Raw genomic sequence first — 22,621 nt, forward strand, 5'->3', positions numbered from 1 at the left:
GTTTATTATCAACGGTTCCCATAGAATATGTTATCTACCGTCCAGAAGGCCATGAATACTCATAGACATGCGTGCTTTACCCAAGACATTTTGATTGAAAGTTTGTGGCATATCTAATTGAGAAACAGATAGAAGTATAAAAATCAAATAGAAAGGAGGATATCCACCAAGTCATACAGGTCTATGGTATACGGCTCGGGTCTCTAATAGACAGGCCATACCATGCTGTTATACTTCAAAAGGTGATATGAGGAACAAAAGGAAATATAGACTAAAGAGAGGGGGGGAAGGGAAAAAGAGAGTGTTCAAACCTAGTGCCGTGAGTGCGAAATTCTCGACTGCGACTCGCAGGGGGTTCGAACGCAGGTGGTTGACCTAGAGTGTAGCCTAGAGCAGTATGGCTCATGGTCGATCGAGTTACCAATAGGTGCTTATTACTTAACCAACGGATGCTTATTGGTTTTCTATACGGAACTAATATAGGGAGAGAGAGAAAAGAAAAATGATAAAAAAAGTGGACGAATGGTTTGAACCCAGAGCCGTGAGTGCGTAATTCTCGACAGTGTTCTAAACCAGGCAGTTGACCTAGAGGGTAGTCTAGAGCAGGTGCTGCTCGATAGAGTTACCAACTAGGCCACTGGGTGTCCTTGCTCCTACTATACTGACTTCGATACTTAACCAACCAAGTTATTTATCTGCGAACACAGAACAGCCCACTCTTTTGTGCTACACTCTCTGAAAACATGACTTCGGAAGTATTGGCAATGTGGTTATATAGTTGGAAATGTTCTAGACCAATTTTGTCTCGTTCGATAAGCGTGTCTACTTGATACATTATCCAACCATACACCCTCACATTATATGAATCGTAGAAATATTACTGGAAGACAATAGGGCATACTCCGTACAAAGTTTGATATTGGTCCATAAACAGATAGTCGGAGTGGGGTCGGAGTGAAGTCAATGGAGTGGCTAGCGTCAAGGCATTTTCGTTCACAAATTCCACGCATCGTCAATCTTAACAACACAACCTATGTATGAGTTCCATGATAAGCTTGCCGATTACTCTGCCACCGGTATGAATGTGGGAATCGGTCTTATTCGAAGGGAACCCGTGGGCAGCAGCGGTTATGAACTTAGAGCCCAAAAGATTCCGAATAAGGACGCCCAAGGAGGAAGGCATTGGCTCTCCTTTTATTTTTGTACCGGAGCTAGCCTTCACTCCTGGCCTTAATGTATTATGTTGAGAGTCGTCCGGTCGCAACGAAGAAGCATTTTGCAGCCGTTGAGAATGTCATCTATAACATCTTCATCATGGTCACACCTGAACCTCGGTGATTAGGATTCAAGGTCTTGCGAGATCTCGATCCGGGCGCGACTGCGATAGCGAAAGCGGATGACTGAGCCCGCATCATTTGGGTTGTCTGTTAGGTAAAGTAGGTTCCGTTACAGGATCAGGATGGATATAGTATAGTGAGGGATGGCGCCAGGAAACATTGGTTGGAGAGACGGAGGAGGAGATTTCAGATCTGCTGACATTAGCTTTTCAATTCTGAAAGTATCGTTATCACTTACCAATGATTTTGAATCAAATCCAGGCGGAGCAGACAAGGGCTGTAATTGAGAACTTCGGGGCGAGAACAACACAGAGTCTTTGGAAAGGAGGGATTCGGGAGACAGGGTCGTCTTTCATTTGCGAGGTGAGGAATCTGCAGGGCTCGGCTTTGGCGAAATAAGACGTAATTGGTGTGCAGGAAGTTCAGCTGCCATACCCGCGAAACGAGTATGCAAGTGAAGAGATGGAGGTGAGAGGGAAGCGAGGCGGCACGTAGCCTTGTATATGGCTCACCTCACTTCCCTCACTTCCTTCTAACATCCTTGTCTTGGTCATACATGGTTCCATGTAAAATTATAGCGATATGTTAGAGTCAACTACTATATGCATTAGACTAAACCTAATCAGGAACAGGCTCGAGATCGGTAGATTTATGTGGGGGATTGGTAATGTAACCCATAGAGTTCTAAGATAGCAAGCCCTTGGGAGGTCTTGAGATTCATTCTAGACCACACGTCTTTCTGTGACCAAGAACGCCAAGGTCAAGGCCAATAGTATGAGTGACGCGCATTTTGATACTGAAGTCTATGTTGTTGACATACAGTGAATGCCTTGGCAGAATACAGAATGTCATATCAAATATCATCTGCCCTTGTTGAAGGCGTAGTAAAAGTATAAAACTGTTATCATATACTAAAATTAGGGAGAGAGAAAAAAAAAGGATAAAAAAAAGTGGACGAGTGGTTTGAACCCAGAGCCGTGAGTGCGTAATTCTCGACAGTGTTCTAAACCAGGCAGTTGACCTAGAGGGTAGTCTAGAGCAGGTGCTGCTCGATAGAGTTACCAACTAGGCCACTGGGTGTCCTTACTCCTACCACACTGACTTTGGTATTTAACCAACGCCCAGTTCGTCCTAGGCCCCATCACGTCCTCGACTGCACCTCCCAGTTGTGTCCACCCAGCTGAGCTTTAGCTTTGTACAGCAACCACATATTTAGTTTTACCTACATGACTCCAGCATTGTTCAGCCACCCCCACAGCCACTATCGTCTAAACCACTTGGGTTTTATCCAGTTCTATTACAAACAGCGAGCTTGAATGATATGACGCTCTATTCTCATTATTGGCACCCATACAGAGAATCTGCTTTGTTTATAATAAGTCAGGATTAATGTTATTAAGGTGAATTCATATGTTAGTTTCTTGCTACAAGTCTTCAACTTGATTACTTGGATTATGGTGGCTACCCCTTACAATGCCTATATCTATTGGATGCACAACTTCAACTAGACTGACTTGGGGCGTGATTGTATATGGGATTTATCTGTTTTACATGCGTTGAGTCGTCGGGATAGAATTCTAATATGCTGAAGAGAATACTTACTTCACTGAAGGACAAATATATATCGTGTCTAGTATATAGTTCGATGATTTTGCCAGGAAATCCCATTTATCTGAGTAGGCAAGTCCAGCAGAAGCAAACAATGCAAGATTGAATATATATCTGATCAAGACTACCACACTACTTACTACACCATACGCCGTACATCCATCGTGCAGTCCGCAGATGCAGATCGACTTAGGGCACGGGTATCCACATGAGGATCGACATGCATTTAAGAACCAGGGTCTTGTAAGTCTTGCAGGGGAATGCACAAGAAAAAGAAAAAAGACGAAGAAATTCATTGCACTGGATTTGAAACCGAACTACTGCTTAAATGCTTTGATTTGATACAAAAATCCAAATCAACAAAAATAGAAAAAATACCCCTGTCCGTGCTAACGCTGCCGCACAGTGGTTGCCGATCACGTGGACATTTGCCTCAACCTCAACCAGTGGTCGACAATCAATTTTTTCCCCCGAGGGGCAAATAATCGTCTACACTATATCAATCGAAGATCAGACACTGTGCGAAACCGTGTCCACTGCCTCCAAGTGTAGGTGGTCAATTTCCGGTTCGAACTCCACATCGCAACCCTCGAAGGCCGACAACCCCGACTACATTACCGTCAAAGAAAACGCAGATCAAGAACCTTAATATTCAATATACACCCTCAAGCCACGTCGCCCTCGCCTCCGAAGCACCGAAAGAAAATGTTCGAAAACTTCTCCTTCACCTCGCCGTCGTCGCGACCCGGCCGCCTCGCCCTCGACACCGACGACCGGCTAATGGTCGACAGCGACAGCAACCTAATCTCCCCACTCTCCTCGCGCTGTCCCTCACCACAATCCCAACGCTTCCGCAACATCTCGCGCTCGCGCTTCACCCGCAACCAAAGCCAAAACCAACAACCCCCAACCTCCGTCCCCTTCCCCTATGACTCAGACCACAACCACAAGCGCCTGTCGATCGCAACCCTAACGCAGAAACTGCACGAACACACCCTAGGCGACCAAACCCGAGCCGGCAGACACACACAAGGCCCCCGGCGCTCCCCGGGCGCAGGCTACGTCCTCACACCACCAGACACAGACCACTCCGACGACTCCGGTGTCGACTGTCTCTCCTCGCCCTCTGCCTCCTCAACAACAAGCCCGACTTTCCCCCCGCACCTGATGTCCGACCTACCGGCTTTCGGCTCCGAACGCCCCTTCTACCCCCAGCCACATCCTTACCACCATGACGTCCGCACGCAGCGCCAGCAAATCTCCAGGCTGCAATGCAACGAGTCGGAGGTCGAGGCTATGCAGCGTTCGCTGATGGAGGACCCGTCTGCGTCGGCGGACCTCTGCGATGGGGAGGATTGTCATCCCAGCTCGTTGCCACCGCGGGCGTCGCCGCGGAGGAGGGCGGTTGCGCTGGCGCGGAGTCGGTTTGGGCCAGAGGGTGTGGCGGAGGGGAGGGGTAGGAGGAAGAGTTCTTCCGCCGGGGTTTTGGCGAGTCGCATTGAGAAGAGCCATTATGGGTTTGGGAAGAGGGGTGAGCAGGGTCTTCGGAGGAAGAGTCTTGTTAGTGCGGCTTTGGCGTCGATGGTGGAGAGGGATGATGATTAGGTTGGGTTGGGTTGGGTTGGGTTTAGATTAGGTTAAGGTTGGTGATGTTGCATTTTGGTTTCCATGGATGGCGTTGTATATACCTCGATTTGATACCCGAAATAAAGAAAGAAATATTCCGGAGTTGGAGATTGATCTGCGTTAGTAGACCCGTTCCTATGAACATCTACAAAGGTTACTGCTATTCCAAGATAATGAGTTCAAAAGTTTGAGATAACCGGCATGTTGACATGCGTCAAGTGTAAGTAAAATGATATAGATACAATGTGAGTCTCAGACCCAGAAAGAAGATGTAATAAAAGTAGTAAGAAGGACAAGGTAGAAAAGAACAAAAGAAAAGAATCGAGACCCGTATCCAGCCAGTCCACCCAATCCAATCCAATCCAACACCGAAGCGCCTCGCTCTTCAATCATAATGGACGTAAATCATAATCGAATTCCCGGTCGAAAAGTCACACACAGCCAGCTGTGGATTCACATAATCCAGCAGGAAGGTATCAGGCAAAGTTCACAGAACTCCCTAATGCCCAGATTTCCAACCAAAGAACTTCCGCAGCCTTTTCTTCTGGGTCTTCCGCTCATCACTCTTTCTCCGGTGGAACTCGAATCGCGGACTGGTTGCGCCAGTCCGCGCCCCTCGCTGCAGCTCATCCAGTGCGCGTGCAGGACTGCCCCGTAACCCCATCGTCTCTGCGTTCGCGGCTGCGAGGACGGACTGAACGTGTGGGTCGAGGTACACCGGGTCGTAGGTGAAGGGATCGAAGGAGCCAGAGTAAGGGGGTTTAGTGGAGATGGAGGTTGGATAGGGGTAGGCGGAGTCGAAGGAGGAGTACATGTGCGAGTGCATGGGTGAACCACTTGGTGTCTCCAGATGCGGTTCGCGGGGTGTTGGCAGGTCTTGATGTTCTTGTGAGGATGAATAGTCGTGGTAGTGGTCGGGTGTTGTTTCGTCTTCCCGTACGTCGAATAGGATGCCCCTGTCGCGCTCGTCGACTTGAGCCCAATCACCGTTTGCGTAGACGGGTGAGCCCGGCTCGCCAATCTCACTTTCTGAATAGAAAGTCTGCGTGGATGGGGTGGAGGGCCGACGAGAGAAATCTAGATTTGGAAGGCTGGTTTCTTCCGTAATGGGAGCCATGGGTGGTGATTGTGGGCCATCTCTACCGCTGCTTGGGTGGTCGTGAGTCTCGAAGTGTACTTCGTTGTTGTCAGTGCTCTGTGCAGGTCGGCTCCAGTAGTTGAAGCTTTGCTCATTGACGGAATAGTCTGATAGAGACCGGACGCGTTCGCCGACTCGCGGCGAGGCGATATCCGCCGGCTGACCTTTAGGTGTAGAGGGATCGGGTGAGATAGAGGTGTACAACGAATTACTAGAATAGAATGATGGCAATGAGGCATCGGTGAATTGGGACAGGGACACCCGGTCCAGTCCTTGCTCGATGGAGAAAGTCGAGTCTCGGGTATTGTCTGTGGAGACGGAGCAATTATCGACGTCTTCAATGTATGAGACGATGCGTGCTAGATCCAGCGACTTGCGCGGATTTAGGATCTCAAAGCAGGCGCCACCGTGTGAGACGGTGGCAACGGCCTGCGTACTGGCCAGCATTGAGTCCGAGGGTTGAGGTGTGGAGGCAGACTCAGGTTCTGTTTCTGTTTCTTCTTCCGCTTGAGCGTGAGCTTGGGCCTTTTGCTGAAGCTTTTCCCTAAAGGTATTCTTGGACTATAATAAGTGAGCTGGGTCTTTGTGTGGTGTCTCAGCCAACTTACCAATCGTTTCCTGTTAGGTCTAGCACGATTGCCGAGATCTGAGACAACGGGGAGTCCAGGGCTTTGTGTAGATCGGTACTGAACTATGAAGTGTTAATAAATGTTTAAGAGAATGGACCGGAAAGTCATAGATGCTTACCAGTCTGGGCTTCCCCGATCTCAGGCTCCTCACTCCAATGAGAGACAATGCTTTGCGAGCAGGAAGGAGACAGCGGCGGAGGACTCGAAGCCACGGACGATATAGATACAGGATAAGAGATGGAAAGAGGAGACGGGCGGTTCAAATGCAACGCAGCAGTTTTTCGCTTCAATTTCTTTCCTGTCTGATCGACGGGATCGCCAATGCGGTCTGCAGCCTTGGAGAGGAACTTGTGGTAGTCGTGGATGGAAAGGTCTCCCGTGATACGAGATTTGATGGATCGAGGGGGGAGGGACAAAGCGTCTCCCGCGTCCAAAAAAGGTTTGGAAAGAGGAGTAGTACATGCATGGTTATCATGGAGATCGAGACATTTGTGGCAGAGGGGGCTGTCCAGCAGCTCGCCATGCCATATGTCGTTGGCGGCGGAGTGGTTGAGGATTTCATTCATGTTGGAATTGCGAATATCCTCGATTTCGCGTGTCTGCTTGAAGGCCTGCTTCTGGATGTTTTCTCAAACCTCTCTTTAGATTGTCGACATATCCAATGCAGTAGATCCAAACCCACTTCTCCACACTGAACTTGATTCGTCAGATTAAGGCCGCAAGGGATAGGAGATAGGCTTACCGGTCGCAAGATGTCAATGGATCACAATAAACAAGACTGCAAGGTACAGAAGGGCAGGGAGAGTAATTTTTATGTTGAAAAGAAAAAGAAAATATAAACCGGGACGAACGGAATGTGCCTGGATCTGAGAGTATATCCACTCAATCAAGAACAATGAGTATACTCCGTATAGCCCCAGTTGAACTCGACCCATCGACCCAGTCGAACTAATTAAAAGCCAGGGGAAGTCCTACCGATCCAACGAAGAAGAAGAGAAAGGAAAAGGAAAAGGTCGAGACCGGACTGTCAGTGACCCATGGTTCGTCGATCAACTGGTCAACGTCATCTTTGTATAGGGATGTTATGTTGATATGTATATGTGGATATAACTATGTTATACGCTATATTATATGCTAGTATGCCTGAATTATACTAGTAAGAGAATATTCTATCGCGCCCAAATCACTTGCAGATGATCTCAGCCTCGATCTCCCCTTTAGTCTAGTCCGTTAGTTAGTTTCGTCCATCTATTTCCAACCAATCATCCACCCCAATCCCTAATCTTCACCAACCGCCTCTTAAAGCCCAGAACCAGTCGGCGAACAGAACGAACCTGTGTCTTAGCACACGACTGAGCCAGGCAAAAATCTTCCTTTCGGCTGTGGGGTCCAGCCCCCATGATTGGACATCCGGTTCGACTTCAAATGTGGCAAAAGAAAATATTTTTCCCCCCTTCTCCACCGGCAACATCATGACTTGGTCATGGTCGGACTTCCTTCCCAGGGCTTATCCGTACCTTGGGTATGTATGGGGTACTTTGCAGTGATGCACCGTTGATGCAGTCCGCAAGGAACCACGGGTTTTATCTCGTCTATCTGGGTCATATGACTCTCGCAATGGCTGATTCGTGTCGGCTTTCGGCTGGGAGGAAGTGGAAGAGTACGTACACGTACATTATGTACTCTGTTGAACTTGACTCTTGGTCTTTGTTCCATGGTCGGGCACCTCGTACGAGGTACCTCGTACCTGAGAGAATCAAGGCACACATGCAGATGCACACGTTGGCTGTTAGTACATAGATCGGCATGCCAGCTCATCTTTAATTGTGCCCAAGTCATCTGCCAATGTTACTGCAACCCCCAGATTTGTGTTTCACATGCAGCATGCAGAATGCAATTTTAAACGGATTGCTGCCTCGTTGCCCCAGGCTGCCCAGGTGACAGGCTGCCTAGGTGATCGTCGGGACTTACACAATTTTCCAGGGATTTAATGTGGTACAGAGTCTTCATGGTGGTGGCAACTGCCTCAAGGAGTATACTCGGATACTACCGTTGTACGAACTGCGATCGACATCGCTTTTCGCTATCTTCTTCTGGTTCTGGTACTTGGTGGATCCGTAGCAATAGATCTGGCTTAAGACCTCGATCTTTTATTGAACTCGGGACTCCCACGTCATATAGACTGAAACTGAAAATCACTGGAAGTATGTGAAAGAACAAGCAAGAGCAATTTAAGATTGTAATGCGGTCGTGATGTGGTATCGAACTGATCAAAGCAAAGAAGGAAGTAACCTGAACTCGGAAAAATCAAAATCAAATCAAAAACCAGAAAAGGAACCAACAAATATGCATGTATGTACGAAGTATGCAAGGGCCAAACCACCCCTCGTGCACCTCACTCTCAGTCTCAGTACCGTTTATACTTCTAAAATCGTAGTCAGCCACAGCCACGAACCAAAACAGGGCTCCGCGGAGATCACTTACATCTTCCATCTTGCGCCGATTGCTCGGGTCAAGGGTATTCCCCGCACCAAGCAGAGTCTGTCCCACAGCCTTGGAAACCCCGATAGCGGGTCGGAGGATGACCGTGGGCGCACGCTTCCAGACTGCCTTTGCGGCCGCCTTGGCACTCCCACTCTCGACCACCTCCCCTGGTACAGCGACGATCGCGTCGCGTGCTAAAAGTAGATCGCGCTCGAGGCCACTGAACGCCCCACGCAGTCCCTGTACCACTCCAACCGGCTGGTCAGCGTATAGTGAGATCTTCTTGGCTTCGTCTTCGTCCGCGGAGTCGTCGTCGAAGGTTGGTGCGTTGGGAGTCAGCAGGTCCTCGGCGCCTTGGAGAACGGTTTGTGTGCCAATCGCTAGTTTTGCGCCAAGTTTGACCAGCTCGTTGGAGGTTGTTTTGGCAAAGGCTAGCGCGCCCTTTTGGATGCTGCGCACGATTCGCCCGTCCTTTCTATATTCGCGCATTGGGATGACAACTAGGTCGCGCACGCCGCCGCCGACGTTGACTAGGGAGCGGATCGGCGCGAGACCCGCGAGCACGCCGGGTAGTTGGTTCTGCTTGACATCTGGCATCCAGATGTCGTTGAGAGTTTGGCCCATTCGGTCGAATCCGGACACTCCGTAGATGATGACATGTCGTAGTACCATGTCCGCGCCATCCAGCACGAAGAAGTTCATGAACTCAGTTGTACGCCCGGACCGGAGTCCTGCGTAGTCCACCCGCTTAGGCTTGAAGTCTAATTTGACTTGCACGGCGTTTATCTCTACTCGCTGCAAGAATGGAATATCGCCCGGAGTATCAGATGGTTCGGCGGTCTCATCTCTAAACTCGAAGAACCGACTCATAAAGTCGAGAGCATCTTGATCAACATGCAGCCGAAGGGGTAGGACAGTAACCTAAGAGTCAAGTTAGTACTGGTCTGAATTATGAATTACTGGGTAACGAACCTTGAGAACAATCTCCGATGCAGCGAGCTCAGGCACAGGCTTTACAGTCAGAATTTCAAGGTGAACCATGCTCGTTCCGCTCTCCTTCTCTCCAGCCTCACGCATGTAGGTCGCGAACTTCTTCCATGTGGATGTCGGAACATGATCATAAATTTCCAGATCCTTGACCCGCACATCTAACGAGCTCTGGGTCTCTTCTGAGCCCGGTGGGAAGATAATCAGATCGGCAGAGACACCCTTCAACTCAAACGTCATTTTGTGGTGTTTGCTCCGATGCAAGCGCAATTTCTTCTCCCTCTTAGAGCCTGACCGGCCCTGGCGACTTCCAGCCCCAGTCAGGGTAGCGGTTGTCGCATAGCTCCCGGTCTCGCTAGTGAAATCATCGATGTCATGATTGATCTCGCGGTGGAGTTCCCGTGGATCCTTGTTGGCTGGGATACCGATATAAATGGAGTTGAAGAGGAAATCGCCAATGACAGACTCCTCTTCATCTTCGGCCAAAGGTGACACTTGCGAGCCCCTGGAACGGCGTTCTGTGGCCTTGATTTCCACGTCCTTGACGGCTTTGGATATTGTGTCACGCGTGCGCTGCCAGTCATACCCATCAAAGAGATTCCAGATGAAATGCACGTCTCGCACCCGCACACGCAAAGGACTCCGCTCGAGCTTTGTGTCGTTGGTGAAGCCATAGGTGTTCTGGGTAGAATCCCATCGATGGGCCGTTCCACCCACAGCTGATTTCTTTGCAAAATGGTCCTCCTGGAAATCCAATTCCGTCATGCTGGAAGATACTTGGTATTGGGAATGGAAGCTGTCCAGCAGATCATTGGAGCCCGCTTCCATGCCCTCAACGCCCACACCACCAGGGCCACCTTTCACGGGATAGAAATCGCTAACGTATTCAAGTTCGTCGGTCAACTGATCTTCTCCGGATGACCCTTCGGGGATAGTTGCCAGATCATTATCGTTGGAAATGGGGGGATTAGCAGCAAATGCGTCCCCGGTGAACGAAGCAAACATATCTTGGATGGGCATAACCTCTGTTCGATATTTCATATTGACGTTCGGTGGAGTTGGAGGCTGTAGCCCATTCATGATGCTGATGAGCGTCTGTGTGGAATCCGCGCAGGTCTCGAGAATCAACAGATCATCTCTCAGCTCTACGTCCAAAGACTTTGTCCCATCCTCCGCGCTGGTAAGCTTGACACTAGCAGTTGCCGATGAGATGGAAGAAACAGGAACATAACCTTTATCGATATACGCTTGAGCCTGGGTGTCTTGGGAAACGACCGATCCTCGTTGGTGCAGGTTATAAGCCTCCTCATGGTACACGTTGTCGATGATCATGAGCGAGGCTTTTCTAATATCCAACGATGCTTCTGCTGATTCGTCTCCATGAAGGCTTCCTCCGAACTTGGCATTGGTGAGGACTGCGAGGCCTTTTGCATGGGAATTGCGGGGGTTGAGGCCAATAACACAATCTCTGAATACGACTGCCAATTTGACAGGTTTTGTCGAGGAGCTGGATTCAGTCGACATAGGTCGCCCTGTCATCGAAGATGACGGTATCGAGTGCTCTGCAAGGTTGGCGATAGAGTTGACCATACTACTAGCGAGATCCCCGCCCATCTTGTTGCCACCCAATCCAAGGAAGGCCGTCACTGATGGAACCGTGTACTCGACAAGGAGGTTGTGCAGTTTGATCTTGTAGGTAGGATCCATTTCATCGGGTATGAAACGAGCCATGAGGACCGGCGGATAGGACTGGTCTGGGTCCTCACACCTGTTCGGCGGCCACAGGGCTTGTCCCACCAGCTCTTCATCGTTATTCCGACTGACGGTCATGGTTCCAATTTGGACCGCAGTGAGCGAAGGCATGGTGATGTGTGCGACTTCAACATCGGTGAGTTGACTCTTGAGGTCTCCGACTTCTCCGCCAACGTGCACATGTCCTTGGAAGTCACGCACTAGCATCAAAGTAAGAATGCCGGGGCGATCATCTTCCGGCAAATACTTGGTGACATTGGAAAGCCGACTCAGCTCGACAGCAAGAGACGAGAGAGGCTCTAACCCGCTGGTATCTGAAATGAACGTTTCTAAGCGTCCGACTGTCACACGAAGAACTGATCCTTGTCGTCGCTGGCGCAACAGCGTGTCTAGCATGATATCATCTTCCACCTCAAATTTGTCCTGGGACGGAGTGATCAATGTCAAAAGACGATCGAGATCGACCTCCTTCGGGGCAAAAAGGAATTCAAGGCGGATGTTATTCAGAGTGATTTTGGCGGGAGTATCAGATGAAGCATCATCAATTGAAAGTGGACCAATCACCTTGGCCTTGTCTATTTGAATACCAATCCCTTCAAATCTGCTGACGATTTTGACGGCGGTCGTGGTAAGTTGAAGACAATGGGTTTCACCAGTAACATCCAACAGGATGGCACCAACTCGGGCATTGATTTTCAATGGGGCTGACTTGCCCTTGGTGGTGTCAATAGCTGGAACAGATGTCTCAAAATGCACACCACGTGGGCGCGCCTTGGTAGGTGGCGGGCAGCCTTTAACCGTTGACACGGACGACATAGAACTTCCAAGTTCAAGAATGGTACTCAGCCCACCCATCCAGCCTAGGACCTCTTCCAGCCGCTGTACATTGAGATTGATGTGGAGAGGTAGCGTGGAGATGTCAACCTTGGTCAGATCTGACGACTTGACCAAAGAGATAGAAATATCTCCCTGCGAAGGTGATAAAACATCACGCGTAGATTCACGCATCTTCAATCTTTCATCAAAGAATATGATATCCTCGGAGGCGAACCCGAATGCAAACTTGGACACGTGAAGCTTCAGCTTGGTAGTTACACTTTGAGCTGAAAGACGAGCATCTAGACCAGATAGGGAAAGACGAAGGATCACATCGTCCATGTTGTAGGGAGGAGACGAAGACGAGCCATTATCGTCGGACGAATACACATGCCCTGGAACATGTTCAATGAATTTTATTGAAAATGCATGGACGGCAAGATGAACAGGTGGTGTGCGCGCCGGCTGGTCCTTTCGTGACTGCTTCGCAGACGGATCTTTTTCAGCCGTATCAACAGCGTGAGACAGTTTTTGTCCTATCTTGGTTAGGAGCCAACCAGTTGCAATATCAAAATGTACGGAGATAGAGAACACTTCCACTGCAATTTCAGGCAGTTCAGGTCCAGCACTTGACTGGGCCCGTGCCTCAACAAAGTCTCTTCCGAATCTCGTAGATTTGTAAAGTCTAGAGGCAAGTAGACTTTCCTCTGGTGCAGAGTCACCAAAGCTAACTGTGGATTCAGTTAGGTCACTCTCTGCGTTCTCTTTCTGCGGCACAGGCGAGGACAGGGCTGACGCCTCTTCTTCGGAAGCAGGAGGCGAAAACCACATCAAGATCTTATCCACAGTCAATACCGACTTCCTCATTTCATTGGTTCTGTGCAACCCAGGAGACGATGAAGTTGAGGGTCTGTCCTTGTGCAATGTCTGAGATTGGCCTTGGTCGTCCAGATCATGCCCCTCAGTGACATTGTCTCCTGATGGAGATGCGCACCTTGAATTTGCTTCATCTTGAACTTGGGTGGACTGTGCCGGGTCAATGGGCGCGATTCTTTTAGATCGGTCATCGAAAGCACTCCGGGATTTTGATCCACGGTTAAACGAGCCCCATCCACCTGGTATGTGAGGCATGAAGCTGTCACCCGCATCCTGGCTAATAGCACTCATGTAAAGGCTTTGCGCTTCATCGTGAGAGAAAAGCCTGGACTCGTTGAGATCGACATTTGGGGTTTCTTCCCGTGGGCCCGTGCTCTCGGGCTCTGGGCGTGGAGATGTACTAGAAGAATGGGATGATACGCTCAATTGTGATCTTTCATTATGTTCATTTTCGTTGTAATCGTTGTAATGCTGCGTGGGCGGCGTGGGTTCGTCAATTTCAGAGCCAATTTGGCCGTTATGTGTGTCGTAAGTCCGGGACATATGATAGCTGTCAGACGGAATCAAGGGCTCATCAGAGTATTCCACCCGTTGGCTCTGATGCAAGCTTTGTGGGCCATGAGACAAGTGGCTTCCCCATTGATTCCCGAACCGTCGGTCTTCTTGAGGATGTATTACCGGTGACTGCTCATCATCGAAATCATCGAATTGAGTGTCTATAACCGAGTCTAGGTACCCAGGATTGTCTTGGAAGGGGTCATCTCCAAATACATGAGAATCCTCCAGGTATCCACCATGGTGACTACCTGACTCGGAGTCGGCGTCTGAGAATCGACCGTGCGAAAATGCAGATGCCTCCAAATCGTCTGAGGTAGTACTTGAATGACCAAAAGCTTGCGGCGGCTCGAAAATAGTTGATTGGGTCATAGCAAGGGGTTCTTCGACAGAGCGATACAACGGAGAGGGTGATGACGCTCTGCTTGACGGCTCGCTCCCTTTTGATCGCATAGTTGTCGATGGGGATGCGGGGGCAGCAAACCTAGAGTAGTTTGAGAACACCGATGGGTCGGAAATTAAACCAACGTTGATATCGGCGATTGATATTAACCGCTTTCCTTGTCGGAATGGAAGAGCCTCCTCCGGACCAACAGTTTTCTCAGATACTCCGTGGACATCGATTTCCCCGACGCTCAGCAGACCCGCGACAAGGTCCGGCTTGTGTTCAGGCTGCCGTTTTGACGTTCCATCTTGCTTCAACTCCATATCTACTCGCACAACTGCATCCTTTATCTTGAGTTGGAGTCGATCCACAACGCCTTTCAAGAACCCGGCCACAAAGCTCGGCAGTGATAGAGTATCACTCCCGAGGCCGAGCTCGTCATCGTCATCGACAGACCAGGCTAGTGGGTCATGGGGCAGGACCTGTGACTGTGACGCTATTGCGGCTTGCAGCTCTTCCCTCTCCTCCTTTGGCTCGGACTCAAGGAATGACTCCGCAAGACCAGACGGTGTGGGCACCGCCGAATAGTCATCTTTTCCGCCTTTATTTTTTGTGTTTTGTTCCTTTTTCGGCTCCTCTGACAATAACCGAATATGTACGTCGATGCCGTTTGCCTCGCACAGGATCCCGCTGTTGTGGAAATCGGCGGGCAGGGTGATTCGAAGAAGCTGAACACGGGCGCTGAGCAGCTCACACGACGGAGGAAGATTGAGTATCGTCGATAGTTTCTATTCCGCGATGTGAATAGTTAGCCCGCACTGCTCTATAGGTCGGGTTCGATGATCACGACAGGCCGCCCCGCCGCCCGCGGAGGCTCACTGCACCCACTCACTCACCTCTAGTTTTAGACCGATATCCCTCAACTCGATGGTAGACCGTTGTCCCCAGCGGATACCTAAGTTATCTGGATCCAAGGCCTCTGTGTCGACCAGGCCCAGGCGAGAGAGGGCATATTTGAGGAGCCGCTTCTGGAAGAACGATGGCATAAAGTACGACGCCATCGTGACTGGGAGCCGGGACAGGGCTCGTTCATGTGCCGACTCGGATCATCGAAAATAGCTTAACAAACACAATAAATCAGCCAGCTCCGACAAAGCGGAGTGGATGGGAGGTCGTGAAGGAGGGAATGTTCGTCAATGACGTTCCGGGCACCTGATAAAGGCGCGATAAGTACCGGAGTCAGGCGCCGACGTGCCAACTCACCGATTGACACCAGATTTGACCAATTATCTTCTCATTGAGTTGTCTGTTTCAAATTACTTCGATGGTGATAAAATTTCACTTACACCAGTCGAAAAATTACCAAAATCAACTTTCGTGTTCTCATAGTTAGTTGGTTATTGTTCGTGCTAGGTTACTAAGTATATGACTCGTAACTATATTTTGGACACAGAACTTCAATCATCCCCAACATCAACATCGTATTCAGCAAACTCCAGCACAACCCACTCGCAGAATTTCTCAAAACTCGAAGCGAAATCCCGCAGACGTTCAGATTTCAGTCCCTTCCCCATTACCCCATTTTGAATACCAGCTTTCCACTCGGCGGTCGACTGGTCTTCGTAGCAGCTCCACCGGATGGAGTTCTGGGCCATCATTGATAGGCCGACTAAATCCACATTTTCGAGTCCCTGCAAAACCTGCCAGAAATCATGTGTCAATCCATTTCTTCCGTGGCCAAGAATTGCGGGGTCGTCGTTGCACAGCGAAACAGGGACGCCTCTGGACAATAACGCGGGCAAGGGATGGGATTTGATGGAGCTAGCAAGCCGGAGCACTTCGTTCGAAATCGGACAGCATTCTACGAGGATCTTCTTCTCTTTGACTAAATCAATGAGTAGAGGATGCTTGTAAAGTGAGAACCCATGGCCGATTCGGCGAGTGCCAAGAAGGATGGCATCGAATAGGTTGTGGTCTGTCGTGTCGCCGTCGCCGAGACATTCTCCAGCGTGGAAAAAGAAGGGAATATCAACGCCTTCTTCCGCACATTGCTTCCGGAACCAAAATAGCACGGGAACAAGGTCGACTAGCGGCCTCCCGTTATCCTCTTGGCCAACAAGATCAAACCCGCTGATCAGAGCGGGGAACTCCTGCTTCGTTTCGATGCACTGCTTCATGCTATTGACAATCGCCTCGTTATCAAACCACCGGAGCGTAGTCCAAATAATGCGAGGATCGTAGAAGTCCTTCCCTTCGTCCGTTTGTTTGAACTGAGCCACGACATCTTCCACCACACGACACCACTCGAAGTAGTCTTCTTCGGGTTTTTCATTTCCTTCCTTTCGGAATTCGAAGATAAATGCAAGGCGGAACTCCACGTATCGAACTCCATCCTTGGCAAGCTGTCCGAGCAACCGGAGGAGACAGGCGCGGAAGATAGGCTCGTACATCACGAGAGAGCCGACAATTGGGAAAGTCTTAGTGAAGATAGCCCAAATTGCGTCTACTCCGTGATGGTGGTGATACGAATGCTCTGGCATAAGCACACATCGAGTATTCAACCATTCCCGGAAACCCTTCTCTCCCCCGTTAGGGAAAGAGGAGGCGGCCTTCTGGATCGAGATCAATGACGAGGCCTCGTATGCCTCCGACCAAATACTTGGCTTGTCTTCGGACGTTTCTAAAGGCTGCGAGGAATACTTGAAAAACACGGGCCCTATTTCGTAATCTTTGGCTGTGATCAACGGCTTCGGCGCTAACATGTGTATGCCGGGCGTGGAGAATGCCAGGTCAACTAAGAAGTCCATGTCGAACATGGCTTCCATGTGGGCATGTAGGAGAGACCCCTTGGGCATCTTTTCCACGATTTTCCATAGTTTAGTCGTCTCCATGCGGCCTTTCGCCAGATTGAACATGACACCGGGGTACAGGATTTCATCTGCCTGGTGGGCCGCGTTCTCATTCAATCCACTTGACCACAGCTCGTTCTGTTCCTGAGCTCGGATATGTGACACAATTTTCGTCGCCCGGGCGGCGATAGGTGATAGAGATTTGCGCAGATTTGCATCTACAAAAAAAGTCAGATATGAAGTTTTTTTACTTGATTTGAGTGGGAAATACCATGACGTCGCTTTTTCTCTTCCATAATTAAAGCATCGCGTCCTTTCAGATACTGTTGGATGAAGGGATCCTCAAACTGAGGGATTCCCTCCTCCAATTCCCATTCATTCTCTGTATTTGCCATGATCTGAAGTGATTCAAAAAGGTTGTAGAGTCGACGCTCAGAGTGGGACCAGATTGTCGAGAGGGGAAAGTTACGCTCCCCGCCATATCCGTTTTCGTCTGGTAGCCTTGAGTGTATCGTCTACTTTTGATTGGCGCAAACTAGAAACAGATTTGGATGGAAACTGCGAATGAGGTGAAGTGCGACAGCCTTCCATGTTATTAGTTGGTGTACAGGAAAATATACATTGATGTACCTTTAGTGTGGATAGCTATATCGAGAAGCCGGTCCTACTCGCGACAAAATAAACAGCTCAACAGCGACCACTGATCAAATAACCATGTAAGATAGAGTGAAAACAAGTGATGGTATGTACATATGTTGTAGACTTTTCTCTTGATTTTTCTGTGATCGTGAAAGCTTCGCCTCATGAAAGCTTCGCCTCATTATCATATCGACAGCTTAAAAGAACATCCAATCCCCGATACGGTTGTATTTCTACCAGGGTGAAGTTAGGATAGCCTTGATACACTACATTGAGATAGTTAGGAATTCGGAGGTTGGCTGCAATACATTAGCAGCCAGATTTCACGTCATTGTCATGGTCTCATATTAAAGGTAGCCCATCTCATAGCATCCAGCAGCTCAATTGGCTTGACAACACGTCCGTCACTAGATTCCCACATCCGCTGTGCTGGTCTACACCATCGAAAATGGTCCAAAAAGCCGTCTCGCGCATACACTTTGTCTTGAGCATCAACTAGCTCGGCGTAGAATACATCGTCCATATCAACATCATCAATTTGACACCCGGTACACGAAATTCCGTGCTCAATTTGGCCAGTTTGCTCATCGTAATATGGGGTGCACATGATCCCATGAAGGGAAATTTTTCAACCCTAAGATTTTGTTCGGAGCTGACAAGCTAGGCTTGCGCGAGTGTATGTGGTTGCTGCCTGCAAGCCAAAATAGGAAGAATCTGATGAAATGAGACGATCGTTGTACGGCGGTATTTATATACAATCTCACGCATCACATATACTCCAGGCAAGGCCTTGAATGTGGCTATTTGGTTTCGTTCGGCTTTAGTCAAATGGAATTGCTTTTGGACAGCGGCAAAATTCTGCATTTTGATTTCCGAAGCCTCCCGAAGGCATCCAAAACAGCATCGCCTCCAGGGCAGGAGGGATATAAATCCGTCGATTTCGCCGCAAATAGTACAATTCTTCGTACACAGTGCGTTGTAAAAGTTGAATAGAGAAATGCCAATGGCAAGTTCTGTTCGTATTGTGGCGCAGAAAACGTTCAGTCCATGTAAGACTACCGTCTGATACTAGCTGAGAGAGTCTACCATATGTCTTGATATGTGGTTTACTTGTCGAAACCTGAAGAGAGAATGCATATCTAGACGGAGAAATATGTCGCGCAAGAGCTTGTGGAGTAGATCGAGCGACCCGAGTTCACCATTTGTAGGGAAGGGTGTTGCTATTGAAGTACGAATATCGACGTGTTCATAAGGCGAGTACCAGATCAACAGAAGTCGGTGCGATGGTAAGCGACGCCTCGAACAATGGCGGCAGCTTGCTCTTCACTGAAACGGTACTCAGTGCGGGAGATATAGTAGTCATTTTCGGGATCCATCGGTAGGCTGATCAAAGGAGATCGAACCAGGTTGAAATCGCGACTTTCCAGTGACAATTCTTGCCAATGTGTACAAAACACGCGTGTTATTTACCGGAAAATATATTCTCCGGTAGGCTTTGTAAGGTACAACATCCAGTGTCTTACATACCTGGCCTCGGGATGCACGCATAATTACATACGGCCAATCGGATTATGTAGACTCCTGCGCATAAGAAAACGCTAAATACCCCAATCTCAGAAAAAGTTCAAGGTGGAGGCATGAGGGGAGCCAAGGATGGTTTAAGTTACGCCATGAGGCTTGTACTGAGATTCTCATCCGGCGAGATCTTGGCTGTTTGCGTATATATTAGCCAAATGGCTGACCTATTGGTGAGTTACACGTCCATTGTAATGTAGGAAAGGGATGGAAATCAATTTCACGCGTTTACCCATGAATGCGAAATCTTGGCAAATCTGATAACTTTCCAGGATTTTTATCGACCCGTGTTTTCCGGTTGAGAGAACATGGCCGGCCCATAATGCCAAGGTACATTTCCAAGCAGCTATGTATACGAAGCTTGACACTGACGTTAGAAGGGAATGGGCCTGATGGGTCTTGATTGAGGTGACTGGATGTGGTAAAGATCTCTAAGCCACTGACGATCTGATTAGATCTTGTCGCAGGCCCCAGTGGAGCAAGGGTCCACGGCCTGAACGAATATGTTTGGACTACATTATATTAATACCGCGCACGTTGTAACATTTTTGATCTGGGAGGAAAGGATTGTCGGTCGTTCAAAATATGCTAGCCGACGTGCCGACTTCGATGTTTTACTTTATATGTGGGAATTTCGCTTGTTTTATTACTTGCCTTTCCCTCTTGGTTTCAAAATCTTCCTGAAACCTTCAACCTCTCTGAGTCGTTGGAATTTTGTGTCTTATATCCATTGCCATGACGCTTCGTCCATTGATACAACGGGCTTGGGCAGTCTTTCGCCGAATGAAAGTCGACAGTGATGACGCTGCAAGTTCTTCTTCGGTCGAAGTAGACAGAAATACAGTAGAGGCGGAGAAATCAGAGGGTTCAATCACCCATCCTGAAGAGGCACTTCCAAACAATGGTGCCGAGCTACCAGGTGTGCCCTATGAAGAGCTTCAACATGGTATCCAGGAAGTTGAGGCTGTGGCTCAGACCTGGTCGAAACTCTCCTTGATCTTCGTTTTCATAAAGTAAGTCAGTTCACCCGCTTTTCTGCCCTATCGCTAATCATATAATTCAATAGTATGTGGTTCCTTTACTTCACCTATGCCTGGATATCGTCAATCGATGGCAGCTTGAGCACTTATGTGGCTAGCTCTTTCCAACAACACTCCTTGTCTGGTCTTCCTACCGCGATTGCGGATGCTTTTTCTGCTGCCGTCTTCCTTCCAGTGGCCAAGATGATGGACACCTGGGGACGAGCCGAAGGCTTCCTGGTGATGTCAATTTGCGCCACCGTAGGCCTTGTTCTCATGGCCTCTTGCAACAGTTTCGCTGTCTATTGCGCTGCAAATGTAAAACAGCCCGGGAATATCTATGAATTATCAAGCATGTGCTAATAGGGGATTTAGGTGTTTTACTACATCGGCTTCGGAGGCATGCAATTTGCCGTGGACGTCATCACCGCCGATCTCTCCCAGTTGAAAAACCGAGCCCTTGCATACGCTTTCACGTCTTCTCCGTACATTATTACGGCCTTTGCTGGGCCAAAGGTGGCGGATCTATTCTACGCCCATACTGGCTGGAGATGGGCTTATGGTACTTTCGCCATCATCTTCCCTATCGTGGCCGCTCCGTTGTTCTTCGTCCTGAAGTTCAATCTAACAAAAGCCAAAAAGGGAAATGCTGTGGTTATCAGAGAGAACAGTGGACGGTCATTTCTTCAAAGCGTCTGGTTTTGGACACTCGAATTCGATTGTGAGTATTCCGAACTACCAACTGATTCTTCTACAGAGAACTAATAGTATCATAGTAATCGGAGTCTTCATCTTCACTGCGGGACTTGTGCTATTTGAGCTTCCATTTGACATTGCTAGCGAGGCTCCTAACGGCTGGGGCACAAATTATATCATTGCCATGATTGTGGTCGGATTCTCGATGCTCTTCTTCTTTGCTTTTTACGAGAGGTATATCGCTCCTACGCCTTTGCTCCCATACTCCTTCCTCACAAACCGAACCGTCGTCGGTGCATGCCTCTTAGATGCCACGTATCAGCTTTCAAACTATTGCTGGAACAACTACTTCTCGAATTTCCTTCAAGTGGTTAATGACCTCACTATTGCCGAAGCTGGGTATATCACTAATACATTCGACGTCGTTTCTGGTATACTTCTATTCTTTGTTGGATGGGCTATCCGAAAAACTGGTCGCTTCAAGTGGCTCCTTTACATTTCCGTTCCTCTATACATCTTTGCCCAGGGTTTGATGATCTACTTCCGTCGTCCCGGCCAGAGTGTCGGCTACCAGGTCATGTGTCAAATCTTCATCTCCATTGGCGGATCGATCTTCATCATTGTCGAGCAGCTATCTATTCTCGCTGCCGTTGATCACCAGCATGTCGCTACAGCCCTCGCCTTGCTCAACGTGGTCGGTACCATCGGAGATTCTGCAGGTCTTACTATCTCTATGGCAATCTGGAACAATACTTACAAGAAGGCCCTCACTTGGTATCTGCCAGACTTGAAAGACCTGGACATGATTTATGAAGATCTCGAGACACAGCTGAGCTACGCTCCCGGTACTCAGATGAGAACAGCAATCCAGAAAGCGTACGGCTATACACAAGTTAGGATGCTCTCTGCTGGCGTGGGGGTGATGGCTCTGGCATTTGCGTGGACTATCATGATCAAGAATATCAATCTGAACAAGGTTGCTCAGGTTAAGGGTGTGGTGTTCTAATAGGTAAATCTAGACCCCAAGAAGACACCTACCACCTGGTTATTGATTTTGTTTGTTTGTATATTTTCATTGCTTCTGTTCATATAGTGAGAGTTCTCATCACGGCTGGCAATGGATTTTTCGAACGTACAATGTGATCAGTTGCTAAAATAGCTTTTCTAGTACGCTATCCTCGGATCAGGAAGGTAACACCTCTCCAAACGTTGGTACTATGCGGGTATTTTGAACTAGGCAATGATCAGCTATGTTTCCGAGTTTACGGTTTCCACTTCGCCATACAAAAGAAGCATCTCACGAAGATATGGAGACGTGGACATTTCAACCTTCCAAAATACCCTGCATAGAAGTTGGCGCCGTAAGAAAATAAGATATTACTCATCTATGCATACAGGCTTCGAGTAGGCGAAGAGGAAAGCAAGGTGACCAACCTCTCGTATAGAGAATCGTCGCCCGGATAGCCTGGGGGCCTACGGAAATCTCTCCATCTGGAAATACGCTCCAAGAGTAGACGTTGCTGCCGAGTAATATGCTTAGCTTTGCTTTACGGGCTTTGGAACCAATCGAGCAAAGCTGCATAAATTGAAGGATTCTAGTAACTTGATGTTATTGGTGGCCCCGCAACCGAGCGAAGGAGAGTGACGGCT

At 48.8% G+C, this 22,621-nt stretch overlaps 5 protein-coding genes across 5 annotated transcripts; 2 read left to right on the forward strand and 3 right to left on the reverse strand.

Annotated features, from left to right (window-relative positions):
- Positions 1-3,650: 3,650 nt before the first annotated feature.
- On the forward strand, positions 3,651-4,550 carry N7518_010269 (uncharacterized protein; the record flags this gene model as incomplete). Its single annotated transcript, XM_057191195.1, has 1 exon — positions 3,651-4,550. One exon carries the CDS (start codon positions 3,651-3,653, stop codon positions 4,548-4,550), a length of 900 nt encoding a protein of 299 aa, XP_057037331.1.
- A 520-nt stretch (positions 4,551-5,070) lies between these two features.
- Positions 5,071-6,904, reverse strand: N7518_010270 (oxidoreductase, short-chain dehydrogenase/reductase family; the record flags this gene model as incomplete). Its single annotated transcript, XM_057191196.1, has 3 exons — positions 5,071-6,270; positions 6,318-6,400; positions 6,457-6,904. The coding sequence occupies 3 exons, from the start codon at positions 6,902-6,904 to the stop codon at positions 5,071-5,073; spliced, it is 1,731 nt and encodes a 576-aa protein (XP_057037332.1).
- Positions 6,905-8,745: 1,841 nt separating this feature from the next.
- atg2 (uncharacterized protein) lies at positions 8,746-15,254 on the reverse strand (the record flags this gene model as incomplete). The annotated part of the gene is made up of 4 exons (XM_057191197.1): positions 8,746-8,763; positions 8,823-9,743; positions 9,795-14,981; positions 15,090-15,254. 4 exons carry the CDS (start codon positions 15,252-15,254, stop codon positions 8,746-8,748), a joined length of 6,291 nt encoding a protein of 2,096 aa, XP_057037333.1.
- A 396-nt stretch (positions 15,255-15,650) lies between these two features.
- On the reverse strand, positions 15,651-17,437 carry N7518_010272 (putative CECR1 family adenosine deaminase; the record flags this gene model as incomplete). The annotated part of the gene is made up of 2 exons (XM_057191198.1): positions 15,651-17,260; positions 17,314-17,437. The coding sequence occupies 2 exons, from the start codon at positions 17,435-17,437 to the stop codon at positions 15,651-15,653; spliced, it is 1,734 nt and encodes a 577-aa protein (XP_057037334.1).
- A 2,554-nt stretch (positions 17,438-19,991) lies between these two features.
- On the forward strand, positions 19,992-21,977 carry N7518_010273 (uncharacterized protein; the record flags this gene model as incomplete). Its single annotated transcript, XM_057191199.1, has 4 exons — positions 19,992-20,269; positions 20,323-20,593; positions 20,651-20,996; positions 21,052-21,977. 4 exons carry the CDS (start codon positions 19,992-19,994, stop codon positions 21,975-21,977), a joined length of 1,821 nt encoding a protein of 606 aa, XP_057037335.1.
- Between the last annotated feature and the right edge of the window lie 644 nt (positions 21,978-22,621).

This window comes from Penicillium psychrosexuale, assembly GCF_028828465.1.
Source record: "Penicillium psychrosexuale strain IBT 29551 chromosome Unknown utg000006l, whole genome shotgun sequence".
Classification (NCBI taxonomy): domain Eukaryota; kingdom Fungi; phylum Ascomycota; class Eurotiomycetes; order Eurotiales; family Aspergillaceae; genus Penicillium; species Penicillium psychrosexuale.